This window comes from Mirounga leonina, unplaced genomic scaffold (assembly GCF_011800145.1).
Source record: "Mirounga leonina isolate KUSES-001 unplaced genomic scaffold, KU_Mleo_1.0 Mir_199, whole genome shotgun sequence".
Taxonomy (NCBI): domain Eukaryota; kingdom Metazoa; phylum Chordata; class Mammalia; order Carnivora; family Phocidae; genus Mirounga; species Mirounga leonina.
The window spans coordinates 14,172,310-14,187,795 of NW_023270498.1; the positions used below are offsets into that span (position 1 = coordinate 14,172,310).

The 15,486-nt window shown below is 39.4% G+C and overlaps 1 protein-coding gene across 3 annotated transcripts in view; it reads left to right on the forward strand.

Moving 5' to 3' along the window:
- VPS41 (VPS41 subunit of HOPS complex) overlaps positions 1-15,486 on the forward strand; it is a 174,674-nt gene that overhangs the window by 23,797 nt on the left and 135,391 nt on the right. For 2 of the 3 annotated variants that reach the window (XM_035026530.1, XM_035026532.1), the window contains one exon: positions 12,992-13,099. In XM_035026530.1, coding sequence (XP_034882421.1) covers positions 12,992-13,099 — 108 coding nt within the window. Of the gene's footprint in view, positions 1-2,388; positions 2,413-12,991; positions 13,100-15,486 lie in introns of those variants that run through there. The other variant, XM_035026531.1, reaches the window with a different exon arrangement.

Genomic DNA, 15,486 nt, shown 5'->3' on the forward strand with positions numbered 1-15,486 from the left:
CTAGTAGGGACCCTCTGGTGCACGGGTGGCGCCACTCTAGAGAACTAGTAGGGACCCTCTGGTGCACGGGTGGCGCCACTCTAGATAGCTACTAGGGACCCTCTGGTGCACGGGTGGCGCCACTCTTGATAGCTACTAGGGACCCTCTGGTGCATGGGTGGCGCCACTCTAGAAAACTAGTGGGGACCCTCTGGTGCACAGGTGATGTCACTTTAGGTAACTACCCTGTGATCTCACCACCGTGCCCCTCACTCTATGAAAACTGTGGGTTGAGGTCCAGGCTTGGTGGAGAGTATGTGGTGGAGAATAGGGGCAGAGAATAGCAGTATAGTGCCCTGGATCGTTTTTCTGCCCACCCCCCTGCTCCTATCAGTACGTTACCCTGTGTAAATGGTAGGGAGTGACTTGCTTCAGTTTTTTGGTATTAAAGTGCCTTCTGAGTCTGGAGATCCTTTACTGACCCTCCTCCAGCTTCTAGGGTTAGCTACTTTAGGTGTTTGCCGGCTTCCATTTCCCCTTTGTTTCCTAATAACAGTATTCACACTTGGATGTGTTTGAAAACATTTTCTTAACGATGTGGCAAAATCAAAAGTAATGTATCTTAAGTTTTTGAAGTACTATAAAACAAAGAGGTAATTAGATTTGGATAATTTTCTTTTTTTTTTTAAATGACAGTGAACTTTACCAAGATTGTTCTCATTTCTCATTATTTCCTATTTTTCATATCTCTTACAGCCTCCTCTAGATTTTTTTCTCTGTGAATGCTTCCAAAAAATATGTTTCAGTGTGGGAATTTGTGCTATGAGTGTTCTGAGTCCTTGTAAAGTGTTCTTGAGGCAGATCGGCTGGAGGGAGCAGCGCTGGGAGGAGTTAATCTCCACTTGGTAGGGGGAGGATAGAAGACGAAGAGTGAGTGTAGCTGGTCATACTCACCCGGGCAGGGGCTGAGGTGTTGCTGCCCATTTCTCTAGTGAATGGGGGTAGCAAAACCTCAGAGGCAACTTTGGGGAGAGGTGAGTGCTATGTGTAAACAGCTCCCCCTTCCGGATGATTCTAGTTGCCTCCAGAGTCTCTCACTTGGGGCTGTTAAGTTCTGGAATTGCTCTTTTATACTATCTTCAAGGCTGATTTGGGGGAAGAGGCCAGCAGCCCACACAAGCTCTCTGTCTTGGCAGGAGCTGTGTTGCGTATCAGTCAGCGTTCTGTAGAGAAACAGAACCAGCAGGCTCTGAGAGAGAGAAAATCCAAGAGGTCAGTGGGATCTGAGAGAGAGAAAGAGCTTTATTATAAGGAATTGGCTCATGTGATTATGGAGCTGGCAAGTCCCCAAATCTGCAGGGTGAGTCAGCAAGCTGGAGAGCCAGTGGTTTCACAGGCTCGACACCAAGAAAGAGCCTGTGTTTCAGTTCAGATTTGAATACTGGAAAAAAAGCTGCCCAGGGTCAGTTCTATTCAGGCCTTCAACTGATTGGATGAGGCCCACCCATATTGGGAGGGACAATCTGCTTTAATCAGTCTACCAATTTAAATGTTAAATCTCTTCCAAAAACACCCTCATAGAAACACCTAGAGTAATGACTGACAAATATCTGGGCATTCTATGGCCCAGTCAGGTTGACACAAAATTATTAATCATCACAAGCCTTAAGAGTTTTGTTCTTTTCCTATAGTCATATCATCTTTAATTAAGACCATCAACAATGGGTACATTGTTTTCCATTATCTTGTCTTTTACCTTGACTAAAACTTATAAATCAGTTGTGAAAAATAGTGATAATAGACACCTATGAGTTTCCTCTTGCTTCTCTTCATTGTTAAGTGTCATGTTGGCTTTTGATTCAAATATTCTCAGCTTTTCAAGAAAGAAACCTTTTTATTTACTGAAAGTTTTTTTTCTTTTAAAGATTCGGAAATGAGGGTTGAACTTTATAAATGCTATTTCAGTATCTGTCATTGTGGTTCTATTTTTCTTCTTTGGCCTATTAAATGATGAAATCAGATTTCTTAATATCCATTTTTTGCATTTTTATAATATTTGATCTTAAAAGTTTTCTATTAATACGTGCTGGGGTTTAATTTATTATATTCTATTTAGAATTTTTACATTTAAGTACTGACATGAGATGACTCAACTGTTTTTCCCCCCCCCTATGATGTTTGGGAGTTTTGGTGTCAGGGTTATGCTACCTGGTTTTTTTGGGGTTTTTTTGTGTTTTTTAAAGATTTTATTTATTTGAGGCATGTGTATGCAAGCGGGAGGAGGGGCAGAGACAGAGAGAGAGGGAGACTCCTCAAGCAGACTCTCCACTGAGCACAGAGCCCAGTGTGGGGCTCAATCTCATGACTTGAGGGGAAGTGAAGAGTCAGCCTCTTAACCGGCAGAGCCACCCAGGTGCCCCTACCATGAATTGGGTAATTTTTATTATTTCCCTATTATAGGGCAGTTTAAATAGCTTAGGGACTTTCTGTTTGAGGGTTTTTTGTTTTTTTTTTTAAAGATTTTATTTATTTATATGACAGAGAGAGACAGCGAGAACAGGAACACAAGCAGGGGGAGTGGGAGAGGGAGAAGCAGGCCTCCCGCTGAGCAGGGAGCCCGATGTGGGGCTCGATCCCAGGACCCTGGGATCATGACCTGAGCCGAAGGCAGACGCTTAACGACTGAGCCACCCAGGTGCCCCTCTGTTTGAGGGTTTTTAATAGAACATGCGAAAACAGTCTAGGCCAGATGCCCTTCTGCAGGAGATTGGTAGTACTGGGATGACTTTTATTTTCTCAGTGTATTCTGTGGTTATCTCATTCTATTGTCTTTAGATTTATTTATTTGCGAGAGAGAGAGAGAGAACGAACGAACATGAGGAGGGGAGGGTCAGAGGGAGAAGCAGACTCCCCGCTGAGCAGAGAGCCTGATGCGGGACTCAATCCTGGACTCCAAGATCATGACCTGAGACGAAGGCAGTCGCTTAACCAACTGAGCCACCCAGGCGCTCTTATTCTATTGTCTTTAAAAAGTGCTAGCCCTTGGACTTATTAATGATTCTGTTTTCTGGTTTACTGTTGCATTCTTACTTTTCACCTTTCTGAATGTTCTCTGGTTCCCTGCAGTGCCCCCCTTCCTGCTATCAGCATTCTCTTGGTCCTGCAGTACTTTCGGCCGGGACTCTCGGACCATCAATAATGCCCTGCCACACATTAGCAGCTTTTGGTCTCTGCCAGTAGGAGAAAGATGTGGACAGATGGTGGCCAGGGCTGAAAGTGCAGGCGTGGAGAGATAGTGGGCAGAGGTTGCAGACAGTCACCTCCTGGAGAAGACAGTCCCTAAAGGGTGGGTTGGGCATCTGGTTGAATGGGACAGGTTCTGGGTCACGGGCGTGGAGGGTTGGTGGGTGAGCTAAAGCATCTTTTTACTTTTGTTCAGATTATATTTCCGTGAAGCAAATCAAGGCGTGTCATGAACTCACATTCATATTCAGCATATGTATCAGTTTCTCCTTGATTCTGGTTAATACTTTGTCTTAATTGTTATTACTGTTGTAGGTTTTTAATCTTTATCTGTTTCTTCATGGAAATTTTTGAGAAGCTGTCTGAGACTTTGGTTGGGGGTGACCAGCAGGGTGCTTCTTTGCATCTGGAATATGGAGTGTACAATTGAAAGAAGTTTGAGAAGTATTTAATGTCCTCTAAAGCATAAAATAATCTCAGGGACTGGGGCATTTTCCTTGTCCATATAACAATAAGTATACAAATTATAAATGTAAGTTTTTCATGAAAATTGAGTTTGTAAGGTCTCTATCTGCTATTGTAATTAGGTGGTAGAGCTTCATTTCTGTACGATTATAATTCTAATTTCTGCTGTTTCAGAATAGCTATTCCCTTCCCTCAGTTTAGTGCCTCTACCTCCCAGGCTCCTTCCACCCCCTCCCACCCCCCTTCCCCTGTCTATAAAATAACACATAGTTTAGATGATCTCTGCAGTTCCTTTTGCTGATAGCTTATGATTTGGATTTTCCTGAGTGGAAATCTAAATGAGAATGTCTTAGAAAAGCTTCTTACTAAACTCGGTCTGCTGGTATCTCACGTACTTTTGTTTTCACTGGTCTTTATTAGGTACCCACAGTTTTGTTAGGTGAAGTTCAGAACAATGAAAAGGCATAAACCCTGCTTCTCAGGATCTTGTGATCACCAAGGGATATTGGGAAGAAAGGAAAAGAGGGTTATGTTGGCTTTAGTGGCGGAAATTGTCCACCTGAATGGCATACCTTGAAGATTGGTGAGGTTATTCCATATGGCTGGAAGGAAATGAAAAGCTTATTTGCTTTTTTCATCCCCCCCCCCCCATATATTCTTATCGCTTTCCCAATGTAAAATAAATGATGGGAGTTGATCCTGTTTATGGTATGTGGCTCAGGGCATGGGAACCTTCACCTTATTTTTTTCCTTCCTGAATTGAACATGAAATTCTGATGCTACAGGGCAGAGGAGAGACCAGGGTTTATGAAGATTGCATAGCTTGTGAATCTTAAGTAGAGCTCTTCAATTATTAGAGGCTCAACTTTTTCTCTTTTCCACTCAGAGTGTTATGGTAAGGAAAGCAGCTTTAAGAGATAAGAATCTTAGTTCAGTAGATAGAGTTTTGAAGAGGATGTTGAACAATGGCTTCAAAAACAGCATTTATTTCTATAATAAGTGTAATACATGTTTATCTTAGAAAGATAGAAAATATTGGCAATAGCTCACAGTAGTGATTATTCGTTATTTTCTGTAATGGTTGTGGCAACCCTGTGATGTAGGTCATGCTGTCATTCCCCCAGTCTGCAGATGAGAAACTGAAGCTTAGGAAGGTCACTATTTTGCTGCTTATTCTTCTGATTTTTTTCCCCCCGCATAAACTTGTTCGATAAAATTTGGATCATGCAAAACAGGTTTATGACCTACTTTTTCAACTAATAAGACATTTTAAGAATACTTCCCTTTGTTATTAAAAGTATTTGAAAATAGATTTTAATGTCTGTATAACATTTAATCTTATGAAATTTATTTAACCCAGGATTTCTTAACCTTGGGACTGTTGGCATTTTTGGCACGATAATTTTTGTTCTGGGAGATTGTCCTGTACATTGTAGGATGTTTAGCATCATCTCTGGCCTCTACCTACTAGATGCCAGCAGCGCTTTCTCCTCCCACTCAGGTGTGATAACAAAAATGGCTCCAGACATTGCCAAATAAATGTCTTGGGGGGATAAAATTACCCTTGGTTTGAGAACCCCTTATGTAACCATATATATTTTATGCTTTTAGAAATATATGGATATGGTGGTGCCTGGTGGCTCAGTCATTTAAGTGTCCGACTCTTGGTTTTGGCTCAGGTCATGATCTCAGGGTTGTGAGATCAAGTCCTGTGTCAGGCTCCACTCTGGGTGTGGGAGCCTGCTTAACGATTCTCCCTCTCCTTCTCCCCCCCCTCCTTCCTCTCTCCCTCTCCGAAAAAGTAAGTAAATAAAATAAATATATATGGATATGAAGAGACTCATTGTGAATTATCTAGATGAAAAAGTAGACCCATGTCATCTAGGTTATATTTATCAGCTCTAATTTCAGCTACTTTTCTTTGGTTAATATGTTTTCCGTAATAGCAGTATTACTTGGAAGTCAAAATTTAACAACATAATTTGCATTCATATAAGAATGTAATTGCTTCTCTGTCACCAGTCTGATGGAAAGGCATCCTGGGAGCTTTGACCACAGTTGTTTTATTGTGGATGAATTCCATTATCTCCATGTCACTTTCTTAAAAAGTTTGGTCATTGAGGCAGCTATAATACCTTGTGTTATTAATGGAAACCAGAAGTTACTCTTTCAGCTTGTTTATGTAGTTTTCTTGATATGTTTTGACATTTTGGAAGGATATATAAAGCCATCTTTCCCACCCAGCCATCTTTTTGTGTAAAGAAAATTATTTTCTGTAATAGAACTCTAGCCTACAATAATTAATGGTTGCACTTGCCCTTTTAAGGAGGTAGCATTCATTTGTGGGGAGGGGGTGGTAGGCAAAACAGGGCTCATTGGAATCATTAGTCCTTGATTAATTATGAATCTTATGTTCAGGGTCTTTATGCAGTTTTTTCTCATCATAGATCTCTTTTATTCTTTCGTGTGAAGTTCAAGATTGACATGATGTATTTAGGGTTGTCCTGTAATGTGCATGTATATGTATGTATGTTTACTGATAACATTATAGTTTCAAATAGGCGTATTTACACAATAAAATACATAGTTCTTGACTTTGTTGATAGTACCCTGTTGTAGTGAATAGAATAAGTCTGTTTCTTAAAAATTTGTTAGTTATGTTTTTGAGACTCAAATTATGTGTTTTGAATGACTTACAGTATAGTTTGAATTACACTTTTTAAAAAAAATTATTTGTATTTGGCTCAACTGTTTTATTTTTCTGTTCTCCCTCTGTCTTCTCTATTAAATAGTGATCATAAAGATTTCAGTATGTCATGGGGCTTCTTTCAAAGTGAATTATTTGGGGCGCCTGGTGGCTCAGTTGGTCGAGTGTTCAGTTCTTGATTCTGGCTCAGGTCATGATCTCAGGGTAGTGAGATCAAGTTCCATGTCAGGTTCTTTGCTGGGTCTGGAGTCTGCTTGGGATTTTCTCTCTCCTCCTTTCTCCCTCTCTCCCCCACCCCCACCAAACAACAAATAATAACAAAAAAACACAAATAATTCACTTTGTAAAGAAAAATTTTTTTAAATACAGATTTTCTATAATTCAAATGTTCCGATACTAGATTTCAGTAGCTTTTTAAGTATCAAACTTACAAAGGTGCCTACCAGTTTTGAATATTTCAGTTCCCCTTAAGCTAATTAGAATTCTATAGAGAATGTTCTGGCTTTTCTTTTATACCTTCATACCCATGGTTGATGATTCTTTTGCTTTTTATTAACACTTGGTTTTTTACCCTGGAAGTTCAGACTGCATTTTTTTTTTTAAACGACTTTTTTTTTTTGATGTTCGTAGTGTTCCTATTGTATCTGGCTTTAAAGAATTGGATATTAAAAAGATTTGCCCCTCGTCAGATGCAGTGGTGACATGAGGCCAAGTAAACCATTCATCTTATCACAATTCCTGAATGTTCAGCTGAGGTCTTTCTCATAGGTGAACCTGGATGGGATAAAGGCCATCTCTGGTAGAGTGAGGTTGTGATTCGTTAGGGAGTGCTCACCTGCTGGTATTTTCCACTAGCTTAACTCATGTCTTATAAGATAGCTCACCTCTCCCTTTCAGTATTTCTCGTATTTTATTTTGGGGGAAAAAAAGAAACAACATAAAAAAAAAACAGTGCATTTAATAAAGAAATAGTATCCAGACATTTTAAGTTCTCTATTAAGAGTAACAATAAAAAATGTAACAATCTCTCGTTAACTCCCTGAATTCATGTGACACATTTTTTAAAAGTAAAATTCAAGTCTTCCTTTGGACTGTAACAGTGGTATATAAAATGTACTGATGTGTGAAAGATATGGAGAAAGTTAAAAGAGGATGAAGAATTGGTTATAAACACCAAAAAAGTTTTTTCTTGTACATGAGTTTTAAATTATCAGGTGAAAAGTGCAATATTCTTGTGGGTGTGCACATCTAAGTTAGGTGATAGGACTTATGCCATGAAAATTTACCCTACAGTGTTAGTAACAAATTACTAAATAGTTTTTCAGGCAGAAATTAATTGCCTTAATCTGTTATCCACAAAAGTAATTTTTTTGCTTTTAAGTTCAAAACTCTATAGGAATGACTGTGATATGAAATTTATTTTTAGATAGTGTTTTAGAATCCTACATAGGATGGTTTAAAGGACTTTAATTAAAAGTGCTCTACACTTAGTGAAAATCCATGTTAGTTGAAGAATTGATTCTTTTTAAAGGAAAGCTGCAAATTTTTCTTGTATGGGTAAATGTCACTCTGTTCATATCTTCGCTTAGCTGCAAGTCAAGACTTGTACTATTTCACTAGGTTGTCATAGAAACGCGGTTAACTGTCATGTCAACTCAGACTGTTGATGGTTTTATTTGTAGGTTTGCAAGATTATTAAAATTTAACAAAAATTATTGATTTGCCTTTTATTAACACTAGGTTGTTTTCCATGGAAATTAAAACTGCACAAAACCTTTCTGCTTAAATTTTTTTAAAGGTGAAACTATATTAAATCTGCTTGATTTTTTTTCTTAAATTGTATTTAAAATGTGATATATAGTCTGCAGCAGTAGAATAACCTCCATGAATTGTATTTTTGAATCATTTTCCATTTTCTTTGTTTACAGCAAGCAGAAAAAAAAGCCTTAAAAATTCACCTTTAGCCTGCTTTTTAACTTAACATAAAAGATACCTGTCAGAAAAGCATGAAATGCTACATCAAGTGCCTAATATCGGAGTTTTCATTTTATTTATGGTTTGAAGCCTAGCACGAATGCTTCAGTGAGCTGTGTTGTGAAAGTATTTATTTTTGTATATTTATGTGAGAGAAATTATTTAGTTTTCACTTATAAATAAGACAGGCAAGCCTTACTTACAGTAACTTTATCTAATGGTCCGTGGATGAGTGCTTTTATGCAAAACAGTCAAGAGGCTAGAATTAACTTTTCACATTGGATGCACATTTGATGTCCAGACTTGAGCAACATATGGTATCTTATTATAAAGACTAGCATTCAGGATTCAATTTGTGTTTAATACATTTACTTCAGAAGGCACATGTCATCTTTGCCACATTTAATGTTAACTTTGTAAGGATTTCCGTTCCTTGCTTGTAGGTCCATAAGTAGAAGTGTTTATTTGTTGCTTTTTGTAATTTTCCTTTTTGTAGGTTTTTTTAGACGTGGTTAATTCACTATTTTTAACAACAGGTCACTTTTGACATATGACGGCTCCTTGGGTTGATTATCATCAATTATCTTTTTAAAGAAGTATAGGTGTTTTGTTTTATTTTATTTTATTTTATTTTATTTATTTTATTTTATTTTTTATGTGGAGTCCAATGTGGGGCTCGAACTCACGACCCTGAGATCGAGACCTGGGCTGAGATCAAGAGTCAGATGCTTAACCACCTGAGCCATCCAGGTGCCCCCAAAAGTATAGGTCTTTTAGATAACCATGCTTGTTAAACTTCCTTTTGTCGCTATTTGTTCTTAAAGTTATTCTTAGAAGGTTAGCAGTGAATACATCATTTTTGATTTTTGACAGAGACAGAGATAGCGAGAGCAGGAACACAAGCAGCAGGAGTGGGAGAGGGAGAAGCAGGCTTCCCCTCGAGGAGGGAGCCCGATGTGGGACTCAATCCCAGGACCCTGGCATCATGACCTGAGCTGAAGGCAGATGCTTAATGACTGAGCCACCCAGCACCCCCATCATTTTTGATTTTTAATGCTCTTGCTAAATAAACAACTAATAGCTTTATATACTGGGGTAAGAAAATTTGATAGCTCACCAGAGACATGGAATATTGATTTTTTTTTAAAAGATTTTATTTATGAGAGAGACTGAGGAAGTGAGAAAGCACGAGCAGGGGGTGGGGTAGAGAGGGAGAAGCAGACTTTTGTAGCTAGCCTGCACAATGGCCCCCAATGATCCTCACATATTATTCCTGCTGTTGTGACCTCCCCTCCCACACTGAATTGTGGCTGACCTGTATGATCAATAGAATACTGCAGAAGTGTGTAGGCTAGGTCATATTCAACTTTGCTTTTTCTTGGATCACTCACTGTGGGGGAAGTCCCTTTCCATGTTCTGAGGACACTCTGGCAACCCACACGGAGGTCCATGAAGTGAGGAACTGAAGCCTCCTATCCACATCCAGCACCAACTTACCTACCATTTGAGTGAGCCATTGTGGAAGCAGATACCCTAACCCCAGTCAAGCGTTCAGATGGTTGCAGCCTCAGTAGACATCTTGCCTGAAATCCTGTGAGAGACCTTAAGTCTGAACCACCCAGCTAAGCCTCCTATATTGCTTACCCATAGAACTGTTAAATTCATATTTTAATAGTTAAAATTAAAATAATACATATTTATTGTTTTAAATCAGTAAACTTCGGCATAATATGTATGCAGCAGTAGATAACTAATGCACCTGCTAAATACATTTTTAAACATTTCCTATTGATCACACAGTTCATAGTTATTTGTAGGCATAGAAATTGTGGAGGCTTTGTAGCTTTATTTTCTGTTGTGATTTGTAGCATCATTTTCATAGGCAATAGGGTAGTGTGTTATACAATCATTAACTTTAGGGCATTCATAACAACTTGAATTTTGGCTTTGTATATGTGTCTTGATGAAATTAAAATTTCTGATCATCATTTTGTACTAAAAATCTATAAAATGGAATAATTATATTTAACTCTCCAGCGTTTGTTTTTTTTAAAGTCAAGAGATTGGAGGGATCTGATGTTAAGTCTGCTTCATGGTGTTTGATGAGTATCATCCTTTCCATGCGATGATGCAGTTCTGTGCCCCAGAGGTAAAGACTTCTCTTGGCATTTGAGTTTGCATCTCTTCCTGGTGTGTCCTGTCAGTCATAATCTTCACCAGGCCCAGCACTTAATATCTACGAGTAATTTTTCTTTCACAGGATGATGTACCCAGGTGTGATTTTCTTCATATTTATCTTGCTTGGGATTACAAAGCTTCTTGAATTCCTGGGATGACATCTGTCACTTATAGGAAATTCTCCGTTGTTAACCTCTTTAAATATTGTTCCTGCCCCCCCATTTTTATTTTTCTAGGACTGTAATTAAAAGCATTAGCCCTTTTCCCTCTGTTCCACATATCTCCTATTCTGTATTTTTCATCCGTTTTTCTACTCTGCCTTCCCTTTGGATATTTTTTGACCTGTTTTACACTTCACTAATCCTGTCTTCTGCTAAGCCATCTGTTGCATTCTTAGTTTCAGTGACATTTCTCACTTTTAAAATTTCCACTTCTTTTTTATGGATTACAATTCCCTGTTGAAAATTTCTGTCTTTTCATCTGTCTTCTCCTCTCTTATTGAACATATGAATCGTAGTCTTATTAAAGCCCTTTTTGCTAACTCCAGGTCACCCATGGGTCTGTTTTTATGGTCTTTTTTTCCCCTTGACTTTTAGTTACTTGGTCCTGTCCTGTGGCATACCTGGTGATTTTTTTAACTGATTTTATTATTTTTTATTCTTAGTATTGTAAGTGAAAATGGTAGAGGCCCGAGTAGTTTTTGTACTCTAAAAAGTTTTCTTTCTCTCAGGAGTCACCCTGTCCTTTACTGGACAGGTAGGTTGGGGGTTACATACGTACCTTAATCCAGTCAGGCGTTGAACTGAGTCTGAGACAGATTGAAGTCTTCGTAAGCACTTTTTTTGTGTGTCGCCTGGGGACCAGGAGTTCCAGTTAGCCTGTGGTATTCATCAGGATTTCATTTGTTGGTAATTCCTGAACTCTATTTCTTATCTTCTCAGCACATCGAGGCAGCTGGTTTGCATTTTTGAGGCTTTCTATTTAGCTTTTTAGCCTCTTGCCCCGTATTACTTTGGAAATTAGTAGTTGTCTTATGGGGAAAAGTGGCTGTGTAACAAGCCCACTTGTCCGCCTCTCTCCTCCACTGGGATCTTAGCCCTTCAAGCTGCCGGTTTTGTTACTCGAGCCCTACGAGTACCAGAAGGTTTGCTGCTTTTCCTACCCTCAGCAGTGGCCATCTTCCAAGGCAGAGCTTGGGTTTTCACCCTCTTGTCCTACACCCCGAATTGGTAAATACCTCCAGGAAGAATGGCTGGTGCATGGGCAGCTCACCTCCCCACGCTTTCTCCGGTTTCTCCACCACCTTGGAACCTTGGTCCTTCTAACTCAGGTGGTGGCTTCAGCAGCCCTTTCACTGACGCCTTTGACTGTTACTGTGTATTTCATTAAGGCTTTCTAGTTTTTCTGGGTGGGTGCATTGGCGTGCCTCATGCTACTCGAATGTTAGCTGGGAAGTGAAGACTCTACAATTATTTTTGAAGGGAATGTCAGTGGGTAGATTATGTTTATGAACTTCTATTTTGGCCAGCTTTATCCTGCCACAGTTGTTGGTACATGCACATTTTATCTTTTCTCATCACATATTGATACAGTAAAATAACATCTTTATCTGAATCATTGTAATAATCTTTATAATTATCCTTGATTTAATTCAGAGCCTTCACAGTCAATATAGGTTCCTAACTTAACTCCATAACTGTGAGGATTAAGGATAGGATAAGGTATGCTGTATCAACAGTGAGGTTGAACATACAAAGTTAGTAATAATGCGTACAAAATGATTAAGAAATTTTAATACATTTAAGAAAAAGAAATTTTTAACACATTAGGTTTATTCAGATGAAAGTAAACAATACATTTTCTAACAAATGATCATGGATTATAAGTTTTGAAAAATAAATATTATATTTTATCTGAAGGTATAAATACATTTTGTTGTATATAAAATTTACAGTTTTCTTTCTTTGATTTTTTGTAATTATATTTTTCTAACTAAAATGAGATATTCTCAAATCTGACAAAAATATTTATAGTCTTGAGATACAAAATCCATGTCTTTGGAGGTTTATTGTATTCCTATCTCCCTGCTGTGAGTGTTTTATGTCCGTGAGGTCAAACTGACAAGTATTTTGCCCACACATCTTTTATTGGCATACGTGGCCAGATAGTTTTGTATTTACTCTAATATGCCAAAGTTGAATACTATTGGCAGTAAGAACGTATACTCCTGTTTTCAACCTTTGAATGTGTTCTGCTGGTGAAGTTGTAGCAGCTGATACACCCAGTTGGAAAATGAAACCTGAAGATCTTAACCTTGAGCTGTAGTTGTAGTTATTGACAATCATTGAGGAAGCCACCTCTGGGTTCCCCTTAAGAAATGTGTTTTGAGTCTTACTGTTTCAAATGAATCCGTGATGGCTGTCATTTTCTCTGCTCTTTGTGCAGGAAGAAGAAAGTGAAGAGGAGCCCAAACTGAAGTATGAAAGGCTTTCCAATGGGGTAACTGAAATCCTTCAGAAGGATGCAGCTAGCTGCATGACAGTCCACGACAAGGTAAGATAGCCCTTCTAGAGGATTCTTCTGTAAGTTGCTTCTCTTGTAAGTTTGTTTATACTTTGGAGTCCTGATGCTCTTGGTGCTGGCTTTTTCCAGTAATTGTGTCTCCCTCCCACTCTTCCTTTCTTCTTCATCTCCAACAAAAGAATGAAAACAACAACTAAAAGTATTATATGTATGTATTTGTGCACACCCCCCCACACACACACTGCAAGGGTGTATCATGTAGAATTTAGATAGATGTGAAAGATTTATAGCAAGTAGTTCTTGGCAACTCTATCACTTTAAATTCTTCAAACCATAAGTAGTAGAGTTGGGAAGTGTTAAGATTGGAAATGGTTTAGTCCTCCGTGCTTTCGTAAGAGCAGAAGAGATTACACTCGAAGTGTTAGGAATCAGTAGAAAGGCCCCGAATGATTACTTGTATGACCTATGAATGAATTAATATATTCCACATTTTAATCTTTGCCATAATAAAACCCCCACCAAGTTTGAGTCCAGCCTAAGTGCTATACAGCACCTTTAGCCTATTCTTGGACCAAAACAAAATGTGTTGCAAGCGGAGTACTGGAGACCGGGCCGTTTGAATCATTGCCCTCTTCTTCCCAATGGGCCCCGTGAGTGAGGCAAACCTCCCATCTGATCCATCTCCTGGCTTTATCCTGTGTTACCAGCAGTGTTGCCTCATCCTCCTCCTTGTCCCTACCCTTCCTTTTTCCTTCAGGTCTCATTCCGCTGTAAACAGATTCCTGTATTCATTGACCATGTTAACAGAACGTTCGTTTGTTCTCTCTTGCTTCACCAGACACCCCCTCCTTCGGGACACCTCTTGTTAGGATGTACCACCATCTGTCCCTTCCCATTGTTGCCATCTTCCTGCTCCCATTGCTGTCATGTCCCAAATTCCTCTTCATTTTGCTTCACTCACTGAAGACTGGCCTTGCCGTCCTTCTTGCAGGCCTTTCCCTCTGCCTTGTCTCATCTCTCCACCATTAAGGCCACATCTGGATGGCGTCTGTACCTGGAACTTGAGGATCTTTCAGTCTGCTCTCTGGTGACCCCTTTCATCCTTCAAGCCTTTGTGTTAATTTTCCTACTAACCCTGTTTTGTGACTTTAGGGAGCTCTGATCTTGAATCTGTTCTTTATTTAATTTCTTGTATCTGTCAGATGGTTAACTAGCCTCATCTTCTACCAGTGTCTTCAGTTCCCTTACGTCCCTGTCCTTTGTCGTGCCCCTCAAGCCACTACAAACACTGTTGATGATTTGTTCATCATCAGCTCCTTTAGTTCTCAGTCTGTCTTCTCAGCCACTATCCCTTCACTCTGAGGATGCCATTTCTATATAATTAAGAAAATCGAATCTCTCAGGTATGATGAGCCTCGGCTCCTGACCCCTTTCCCAACTCATCTGGATCCATGCCCATCCTTCCCCACGGGAGGCTTTCTTCCTCCTGTTCAGAGGTCTTTCTGTCCACTGTTGATCTGCACCGCTGTTGATTTCCCCGCTCCTCTCCTAGTGATGCTAATCCTAGCCCCATGTCACCACAAATCTCTTTCTGTGTCTGTAGATTTGCCCATCTTGGATATTGAATAAACATGGAATCATACATTTTTGGTTTCTTGTGTCTGGTTTCTTTCACTTACCATAATGTTTTTGAGGTTTACCTGTGATGTAGCCTGGAGTACTTTACTCCTTTTTGTTTGTGAATAGTATTCCATTGTATGGACATACCACATTTTGTCTGTCCATTCATCATCTGACATTTTGCTGCTTTCAAAAGTGTGGATCTCACCTTTCCTTCTACACAAAAGCTTTGAGAGAAGCTTTCTTAAAGCCTTTTTATCGTGGCACCATTCTTTTATTACTCTCTTGATCATTTCTGTGGTCCCTTTCTGGTTCTTTCACTTTCTCCTTACCTCCACCTTTCTCTCACATGTTGGTTTTCCCAGGATTTGGTCCATTGTCCACATTTCTGTTTAGTTTGTACTTTTCTTCATTTTAAATGTCATAATTCCTACGACCACCTACACACTGACACCTCCCCAGAGTAGTGTGCTTCTTTATCCCCGTGCCTCTTAAACAGTTCTTCCTTTTGTTCTGTTTGTGCCTGAAACTCAGCACACCCATACGAATGCATCTTCTTTTCCATCTCTAATCTCTCATCGGTTTTTGATCTCTCCCATTTGGCAGCATCACAGTCTCTTTTGTCACCTAAACCAAAGCTGACTCTTCCTTTGCTTCCAGCCAGTCATTCCTAAGTCCTGATGATTTTCTCACTTCCCCTGCCTGCACTCACAGGCCTCTCATTTTTCTACTTTAAAGCCTTCTGCCACCTGGTTGCCAGGATGATCTGTTGAAAGTACAGGTTTAAAACCCTTGTG